The sequence below is a fragment of the Hermetia illucens genome, chromosome 3 (genome assembly GCF_905115235.1).
Source record: "Hermetia illucens chromosome 3, iHerIll2.2.curated.20191125, whole genome shotgun sequence".
Classification (NCBI taxonomy): Eukaryota; Metazoa; Arthropoda; class Insecta; order Diptera; family Stratiomyidae; genus Hermetia; species Hermetia illucens.
In genome coordinates, this window is record NC_051851.1 from 47678588 (window position 1) to 47688105 (window position 9518).

General features: G+C 41.4%; 2 protein-coding genes across 3 annotated transcripts in view; one reads left to right on the forward strand and one right to left on the reverse strand.

Moving 5' to 3' along the window:
• LOC119650768 (aminopeptidase N) overlaps window positions 1-9298 on the reverse strand; it is a 221229-nt gene extending 211931 nt beyond the window's left edge. For both annotated transcript variants that reach the window (XM_038053870.1, XM_038053871.1), the window contains exon 1: window positions 8912-9298. The gene's annotated coding sequence lies outside the window, so the exon portion shown is untranslated. The remainder of the gene's footprint in view (window positions 1-8911) is intronic.
• On the forward strand, window positions 2159-3535 carry LOC119650769 (serpin B4-like). The gene is made up of 2 exons (XM_038053872.1): window positions 2159-2544; window positions 2602-3535. Exons 1-2 carry the CDS (start codon window positions 2265-2267, stop codon window positions 3375-3377), a joined length of 1056 nt encoding a protein of 351 aa, XP_037909800.1. The 5' UTR covers window positions 2159-2264; the 3' UTR covers window positions 3378-3535.
• Window positions 9299-9518: the final 220 nt, after the last annotated feature.

Below are 9518 nucleotides of genomic sequence, written 5' to 3' on the forward strand. Positions count from 1 at the left end.
ACCGGCTAGTTGCCCACCCACTTAAGAGCAGACTTGTTAGTACTGATGAAGGGAACAATTGGTTTGCGATCTGAAGTCAGTGACTAACAAGTACTGCGGGTGGATTCCACCATACACAGTCATCAGCTAGAGGCAGATTGCCCCCCTCCGAAAGAATATCCAGAACGAAGCACCTCCTGGCAAATCAACCGGACTGTTTAATGCCCCTCTATCTTCCCATTACACAAAGGAGAGTGAATTTGATCATGTCGTCCAAATAGTTTAGCAGCCCAGGAGCCTAGAGAACTGTTAAACCACTGAGTGTGTTGATGAGAACTGAGCTATCGATGAGAATGACTATGTTCCACTTGAGGTTCGGATCATGCTCGGCAGTCACCCACTATTGCCGTACTTCCGCGCGGAATAAACTGGTGTATCCAACAACACCATATGGCTCAGCTACTGTATGCGGATCCAATGATACTCCCGTTCCGATTTCGCAGACCATATTTGATTCGTCAGTAAAGAATACGGTGTCGTAACTCCGCAACATATAGTCGGTCTTCCACTCTGCCCTGATTAAAAGTGCCAACAGCACCTGCACCTATGGTTCTTTGGATCCTAATAAGCTTGTTTTCATTGTACTTCCTAATCAGGACCAGCCACCATGCCATAAAACCATATCGTAAGACGGACCACAACTGTGAACATCCAAAGAACTATTTTCGGCCGATGTTCAAGGAACGGATTATCAATCCTTCGCAATTAACAGCGTTTATAGCAACAACACAATTTCCGATTCACATCAAAATTATCACACTAGAAAGAAGACACCCGCAAAGTGTACCATACTCTCCATACGCTTCAGGTAAAAGCAAGTTGGTGACCTTCACCTTACGTTATGGAATGTGCTAGAAACGTCCAAGCAGTTCAACGACGTCAATTTTCCACGCAAATGGTATCGCAAACAAAATGCTGACGTTACTATTCTGCAACTTCACCAGGGTCAAGATCAAGAAGATCGAAATGGAATATGCATAATACTCAATTCAGTTTTTTAAAAACGTTTTATACTTTGTCTACGTAGCAGTTATCCATCGGACCACCAGAGATTTGGTGCTACACTGGAGCGTCCCTCGACTTACCGCTTGGTAACGTGTGACTACTTCTCAGATTAGATTATATTATTCTGATTGCTAGCGTAGACACCATCCACAGGGTAGGGCACTCCTCCATTTTCTAGTTAGAGGCCTAGATGGCTTTAGTACTCACGTTGTTGAATGATTCCTCCATTTTCTTCGAACGAAGTAAAGCTGATTGGAAATACATCTTTCGCGGATTCATGGCCGCGCCTGCTCGCTTTCGGTATGAAAAACACCAAAGAACGTCTTTAGGAGTGCAATACAGCTCCGATAAATCCCTACAAGTCATGGGACAACTCTTTTTTATTGTTTCTGGAGTACTGGTATTATGCTGACTGGCCCCGGATATTTAAATGCAGAGAAACCGTTTATGTAGTCCAGCTGAATTTATCCTCGATGACTATCGATTAAATTGAATCAATGACCGGGGTTGCATAACGCGGAGTTCTGACTAACAGTCCTCCTCGATTCTGGAGAAATGCGTCTGGTCTAGCAGCTACAGGGTGTCGCCAGAAAATTCCGTTCACGAGGCCTATGATTCCTTAGGAAGGACTGGACTCCTATGTTACTTAACCAAAATCTTGATATGTGTTGGATGATACAGAAAATAATCAAATAAAGTACGTTTGGTGAAGAGAAACATACTAAGGGGAAGCAAAGAAGAAAAAAATCGATTTAGACCCGGCAGTAGACTTCCCCAATGAAGCGTGGACTTTACCAGAGAGAAAAACGTCTCCTGTAGAAAAAGTATCACACGATCGGGGTTAGCACATGGGTGGGATGAAAAAAATTGGCCAACCTATGTATCCTAAAACTTCTTCCAAAAAGTGGCTGATTAAAGGACACTTTCAATAACCATTCGCCATTCGGAGATGGAGAAGTATCGCCAAAGTCGCCTTTGCAGCGGTATAAGGGTATACTTAGTAAAATAGTTTAAAATTTACGGATTCAAGATGAGAGTCGTAAGCCGGAGATATGGTTAACATGCAATCATAAAAGCGTAGAAAATTTACTTGTTTCTTCGTTGCATCAAATTCTGAGCAGGCATACTATTAATTCATACGATTGGTTGACAAATTAAAAGTCGTCAATAAAACAGCACTTAACAACTGTCTGTATTTGATTTATATTTTTAATTAAGTTATGGCTTCTGGTTCAAAGGCACCGTCAGAATTCGTGTTCAACCTTTTTAGCACCGTAAATAAAGATAACGAAACAAATTTTGTTATTTCCCCACTCGGAATTCAAATTATCTTAGGATTGACACTTATGGGTGCAGCCGGAAAAACTAAAGACGAGATAGCAAGAATACTGCAAATAACAAACAACAAAACAGAGGCTTCCAAAAACTTTTCTCAAATAGTACATCAATTAAAGGATAGTAAAAGTATGTCAATAGCCTGCAAAATCTACGTCCAAGATGGTAAAGAGTTGAATTCAAATTTCGTACAAATTTCAAAAAAGGATTTTGACTCGTCAGCGGAGTGTATTGACTTCAGCAAACATGGGGAGGCGGCAAGCAAAATCAATGATTTCGTGGAATCTAAGACAAATAAACAAATAAAAAGAGTTATTGAACCGGACGATCTAAATTCAGGCATAGTGTTAGTCCTAGTGAATGCAGTTTACTTCAAAGGAATTTGGAAAACTCCTTTCAACAAGAATCTAACTGAAAAGGCCGACTTCTGGATTAACGACAAAGAATCTGTAAAAGTCGACATGATGACAATGGGTAAGACAACCCTACCCTATGGCGTTGTCGATGACATCAATGCAACAGCCGTGGAACTCCCGTTCCAGGGCGACGAACTTTCAATGATAATCATTCTTCCCAATAAAGGCACAAATATTTCTACTTTAAAGGAAAAACTGGATCGTTTAAGCCCTTCAAAATTGAAAAAGAAATTGAACAAAATTCAACTTATTTTAAGTATGCCCAAATTTACTATAGATTTCGGCACTGACCTAACCAATGTCCTTAAAAATATGGGCATGGTAGAAATGTTCTCCGATCACGCCGACTTTTCAGAATTATTGCATAATTCGGAAGCAGTAAAAGTGTCTAAAGTTGTTCATAAAGCACACATCGAGGTAAATGAAGAAGGGGCCGAGGCTTCAGCTGCAACCGCTGTTTTAGTTGCTCCACGTGCTGTGCCTCTAAATCAAGCCGCACACGAGTTTAAAGTAGACCGTCCATTCATTTACATGATAACTAATAAAGATCAAGTGCTCTTCTTGGGTAAAAAAGTGCGTTAGACTCGATAAATTAGAAATGGTTCAGAGATACAGTCCCATCAAACAGTGGACAATTTAATAGTTTTTTTTGGTTGAGCTGTGTGTTCCCATAAATTAAAATTTGTAAAATCATTTGATAGGTTTGGATTGTTCTTCTTATTATATTAAAGTTTTTAAAACAAAACCTGAATTATTATATTTTGCTTTCCATTCTAAAATTGCATTCGACATGATCACATAATTACTATTTTTTGTACTTTTTTACTGAAGTTCCCGGTTTCACAATCACGTCAGTCTTGATCGTAAGGTTCGGAAGTGACACAAGGACCAAAACCAAACCCCTACGGCAATCTTAAACAATAATTTACTAATTCAAACTTCGAAGTGTCAAATTTTACCAGAGCTATTTTAGGGACTACAATCTCGCTATTGGTATTCGTGGCTTATCGTCAAAATAGAAAAAGCTCTGTGAGAATGTTTACGCACAGATTGAGAAGGTGGGAGGACAAAGTTCATTCGTGGACAAAAACGAGTAGGAAAAGATAAAAAAGGTTACGACGCACACCTTCGGAACTCCGCACTGATGGTTTTTGGGAATAGGCGAGCGGGCTTATTGCCGTCGCTATCCAAAAACCATAGAATCTGAGTAGTATCATGTGGTCCTACGAATAGTCCTGGTGGGGAAAAACTTGTGTTCTTTTCAGGAAGGGTTGCGAGAGAAATTGGAATAGTTTCCAGATCGGTACTGACACAGTCAATCCAAATCGAAACGAAAGGAAGGTATTCACAAAAATATCTGGACCTTGATAAGAGGCATTAAATTATGGTACGTTAGTGTAGTGAAGGAGCAAAATGAAAGGAAACTAAGCAACTTTAGCTCCAATATCGGCAGGAACAGAAGAATCTAGTAGCCGATAAAAATCAATAAACAAAGAAAAGGATTCGTTCGGAAGTAACAATTATAACATTTTCAAAAAATAGCAAATGCCTTATGATGGTATCATTCAAAAGGTGAACGCCGCCTTAGAAGGGATCGACTTGGGCGATAATGCGAGCCGCTTCAAGTTAACACAAAAAAGGGTCACTAATCTGCATTTCCAACGCTCCTCGTCCAATCGTCTACAATTGTATTTACAAAATAAGATCTTGGTATTAAAACTAACACCATCAACAACGGACTAACCTGTCTCCTTGAATATGGTCTCCAAAGTGAATGAACGAAACACCAGCAGTGACCATAAGTCCGTTTTCCTTGACAGTAAAAACTAAGGAGTCGTTAAAGAAGGTGTCCCTACGATAACAGAAAAGGGGTGCCTAGCCTAGTGTGTAGTTGTAATGATATGATGACCCCAATGATGGTCGAGAAGTAAGGAAACTGTTTCAGCACGTAACTGAGATGTGCTACACTACCATAGTAAGACAGTTCGTTTGACCTCCATCAGGAAATCGAACTACCGATAAAACAAGAAAATTGACATTTTCAAGTCGTCCCGCATTCGAATAAAACTATTTTCTCGGACAATATGGCAGTGATTGTAGTCGGGAAGTACATCGAAGATGCTATATGCAAGGGAAATCATTCACATCATCAAATACTGAATACGAATAGTGAAAGTGGACTGGCAGTAAAAACAATCTCGCCAATATCCGGAATAGTGCCGACCTCTTGGTCTTCTCAAAATCAATGATTGAATAGCTGAAAATAATGATCGGATGATTTGGATTATGCCCGTGAGGAGACAGCGAGAGTTAATTATATTTATCAAAGATGATACATAACTTCAGAGAACGGGTGAACAGCCACAGGCCGCTCGTGCCGAAGTGATGTCACTCTTTACAGGCGCCTATTGTTTGGGCGGAGCATTAGTGAACGCTGTGAACCGAGGAACAATAAATTTGACATACCAGCCAATTATGTTAAGAATGTGCAGTTCATGTAGGACAAACTTGTATAAGATCGTGTACGTCATCGTGAGAATGGTCCCTATAGATCTTGGCCCATTCTGCATAAATGATTTTAGGGTGACAAACACCGACCGTACCGACTTCAATAAGCTTTAAAATTTGCTGAAAACTGAAATGACAGTGAATTACAGGATGTCCGAAAAAAAACCCTCCCTCAAAATGCTCGTCGCTGCCTAATACAGAAGCGTGCAACAACGGGACGCTTTAGTGGACCCGCATTATTTATAGGTGAATCTTCACGATCAATTTCGTCATTTCCTTAGGTTCTTGAGATAGCTCTGTTCTTAGTTCAACTCGGTTGAATTAATATGATATCAGGACTAACCCTGCCCGACTGTCGGAGCAGACTCGAATAGTGCAACTCCGCCGTTTTTGTTGCAAGCATTCTTCTGCTGTCAATGAAATGGCATATATCATCACCTGGAATATGGTCGTCATTTTTAGGAAGGGTCGGTCCAGTTCCATAATCGGATTACCCGAGAACATCCCTACAATCAATCCGTCTTCCATGACCGACCCGTCGGTGAAAATTATTAGGTCTGTAATCCCAAAAGACTGGTGGCCATTTATTGACCATTCTTCTCTTTTCAAAAACTAATCTGAAAACCATATGATCGGCCGACATCAGAATCACCGGATATCAGGGAGTTTTCAGATCGACGCATAACCGTATGATTGGCCGCCTTTCCACGCGTCAATGATATTGGGTCTATATGCACCGTTTGCTGCTTTCCGTTTCACCTCCAAATCAATGGAGAGTAGATTGACAATAGCTTCTAGTGTCGCGGACGACGTAGTAAATGGGTACTACCTCGTCCGCTCCAGTAATACTTAGACAACCAGGCCTTTGTATCTGCACCAGCTTTTTCTCCTGTTAACAAAGTTCAATCTCGGCCACCAAACGATGTATGCATACATTGCGGAGGTATACATCCAAAGAATACGTTGCAGTGAAAGTCCCAAGGTCTTACCTATCGCAGTGGAAGAGCAATCTGCAGGATTTCTGATATTGTCCCTGGATATGTTCCTAAATACTTAACTGTTTGAACAGTGGATTTCCACCTTTGTTAAGGTAGCGTGTAGCTGCCCCACCTGATGTTCCTAGTGAACATAACTAGTCCAGTCTTCTTAGCGTTCACTGTGAGTCCGCTGCGGAGGCGCCAACTGTGGATTACATCCATTCAGGTGGACACATACTGTTACCGCAAACTTGCCGGTAATTATTACGGCTAGATCGCCTGCAAATATTGGTGTGAAAACCTTTGCATCCTCCAGAACCCATAGCAAGGTGTCCCATACCAGGAACCTCCTTCACTCCAGAATGTGAAGGATCCAACTGTTAATTGGAATATAAGCAGGTGCTAAGCATATATGGCATCCATTCCGAATATGTAGACTCAGAGCATCGAATTAAACGCCCATTTTACACGCTCCGGTGATACTACTTTTCATGTCAGATTCCAGACTTTCGGCTGAGAGCTGTATGCGCCTGTTGACCCCGAGATGAGATTTTGGATGCTTCCGGGGAAGTGCACTTCAATCAAATGGTTTGTCGTTCCTACATCGCTTTCTCTGTGCCTCTCACTCTTTAAACATAGATAATCCAGCTTCTGCCTACGTTGTTTGACAAAGATCCACTTCAGCTTTGAGGTTGCCTCAAGAGCGTTAGTCAGGACTAACGAGCGGGAGAGGGAATAATGTTAAGCCCAAAACTGGATTCGATGTCCAAAATGAACTAAACTTCTAATAAAGTCACCAGAATACATTGAGACTGAAGGAAGTGAAAAGCGCATCGCCTTAAGAATAGATAGACTAACATTATAGGAAAAGAAAATACAAAGCAACAAGTCATTTGATCGGAGATTTAGAACTCATACAATTGCGAGCATACAGAATTGACTAGAAGTTGTAGCAAAGAAAACTATGTGAAGATATGATTATAACACTAGTAAAGTTTTTTTCTATTTCGCATTACTAGCCACGGAAATCGTGTCCACAACTAAAAAACACTATAAAGCAGGACAAATATTCAAAACGCTTCATTCTCACTAACAAATTTAGAGAAGAGAACATTTTAATTCTCGGCAAGCAAAACAAGAGATTTTTAACGGATCTGCTAAGCATTGTCCTTTAAAGCAACTTGTCTATTGTGTAAAATTGCTTAGAATGAAACTTCCCACTCCTACCGAAAAAAAAATCGGGCACAAATGAAGGCCTGTCTGATTGCAATATAAGCTGAATGACACATCTGAATAAAGGCTACTTAGCGCCAAACGGTGGAACGGGAGTAGAGAAAGGGCATTGTCAATGCATCGATAGAGGTCGTACATCTTTGTTTTGATTAATTGATCGTTGCTATTTCTAATATTGCGCATTGCATTCAACTTAGTCATATTAGTCACAACAATCCACAAGGTACTTGTTGTGAAGGCACTCAGGCTCCAATTGGCCTGGTGCTTCTATGCAGGTAGATTAGGTAGATGTCTCAAGGGAACTCTGCCTAAGCATCTTTGTCCTAAGTATAAGGGACCGAATAGATGACCCTTGACGAGATAATATTCATTGCTAATAATGCTCGATTACCGTGGCCACACCTGGTGACAACTCCATATCAATTACCTTCAGGTAACTTTTATACATAATGCTTTTAGCATCGCTTAATTGTCGGAACAGATTCACATAATGGGACCTTTAGATTTGTCACAATTATACTTCTGTTAGCAATAGAATTGGGTACCGTTTGTAGATATATACACCCAAGGGATAACTTCGACCGGCCTCTGAGGTTCATAGCCTAAATCGGTAGTCGGCATTTAAAATTCAACTAACTTCACGCTTAGCTGCATACGCAACATGGCCCTTAGCCCAAATAAATACCCGCGAGAAACATCTGAATTCAAGAGATTCAACGTCAGTGAAACGCATTAATTTTACTCCTCAGCTATCAATTTATGAACATTCAGATTTAGTCGTATAGTGCTATTCGCGCAAAGAACCAACGTGAGAACCTTATACAATAGATTGTTGAAGACAAGTAATCTGGAAGAGCACCACATATCCTATTCCTTTATGGTGATATGTTATCTTTTTGGTGAAAAATAGTGGAGCTAAGTTTAGATTAGCCATTGTCTGATTAAAATGATTTGCCAATACTCTGTGAGAGTTCTCGCACCGCTTTATCCAGAAGCTGTGTATGGTATCACCTTCAAGTGCCTGCCAATTCCCTGCCTTTTCAAAGACTACTTCAACATCGTTTTTAGAGATCTCGTTTGCTGTTAATAGAATCGCGTACCGTTTGTTGATAGAGATAACTCCGGCCGGCCTCTGAAGTTCACATGAAACTAAATAAATCGCCGGCAATTTAAAATTCGACAAACTTCGCGCTCCGCTGCATACGCAATGTGGCCCTTTGCCTACACAAATGGCCCCGAAAACATCTGAATCCAAACGACCAGCATCAGAAAACCTTAATTTAGCGCTAAACGGTCCACCAGGTAGTGGACCACCTGAGAAATTTTCATTCAAGACGTCGCGAGGTCAACAAGCCGAAAAATGCAACTGAAACATGAAAGACAGGAAAAAAAAATTACCAGCGAAATCAGGTAGTTGGCGAGATAATCCACAGTCGTCTGGTCGCACCAATTCCGATTTAAATTTAGAAAATTTCTTGCTTTTCCTGCGTCCAAATCTGATCCAAGCGCTAGAAATAAAACAGTCACTGCAATGGCACTTGGCGGCACCTCACAAACTCTCAATATCAACAATTCACTTTCGATCTTAAATCTGCAATTGCCGCGAATTTGTGTGTACGCGAACTTATCTAGTCCGCACGCTGCGCGGCCTACTCGCCCCGAGTGGATCACTTCTTGACGCAATTTCCCACGCACGGAGCACCCCGCAATGAACGTACAAGCAATTCGTGCAGTTTAACGCACCCAACTCCTCTCAACCTAGAACCGACCAAACCGTACAACGACTTCTTGTCGACTGCTTGCAGCTGATTTTCCAACGGGCGAGACTGCCGCGAGTGAGAAAAGAAACCGTCGTCAGTGGCGTAGCATCGACTTGAGTTTTCGCTCCAACACTCAACCGCTGCACAAACCCCATGTTCCGCAATCGCGACTTCGCCAGGTGAGATCCCCCAAACCCCACCTGGGAAACCAACCCTTGTGGGTGGCACTGAACTACTTCCGATTT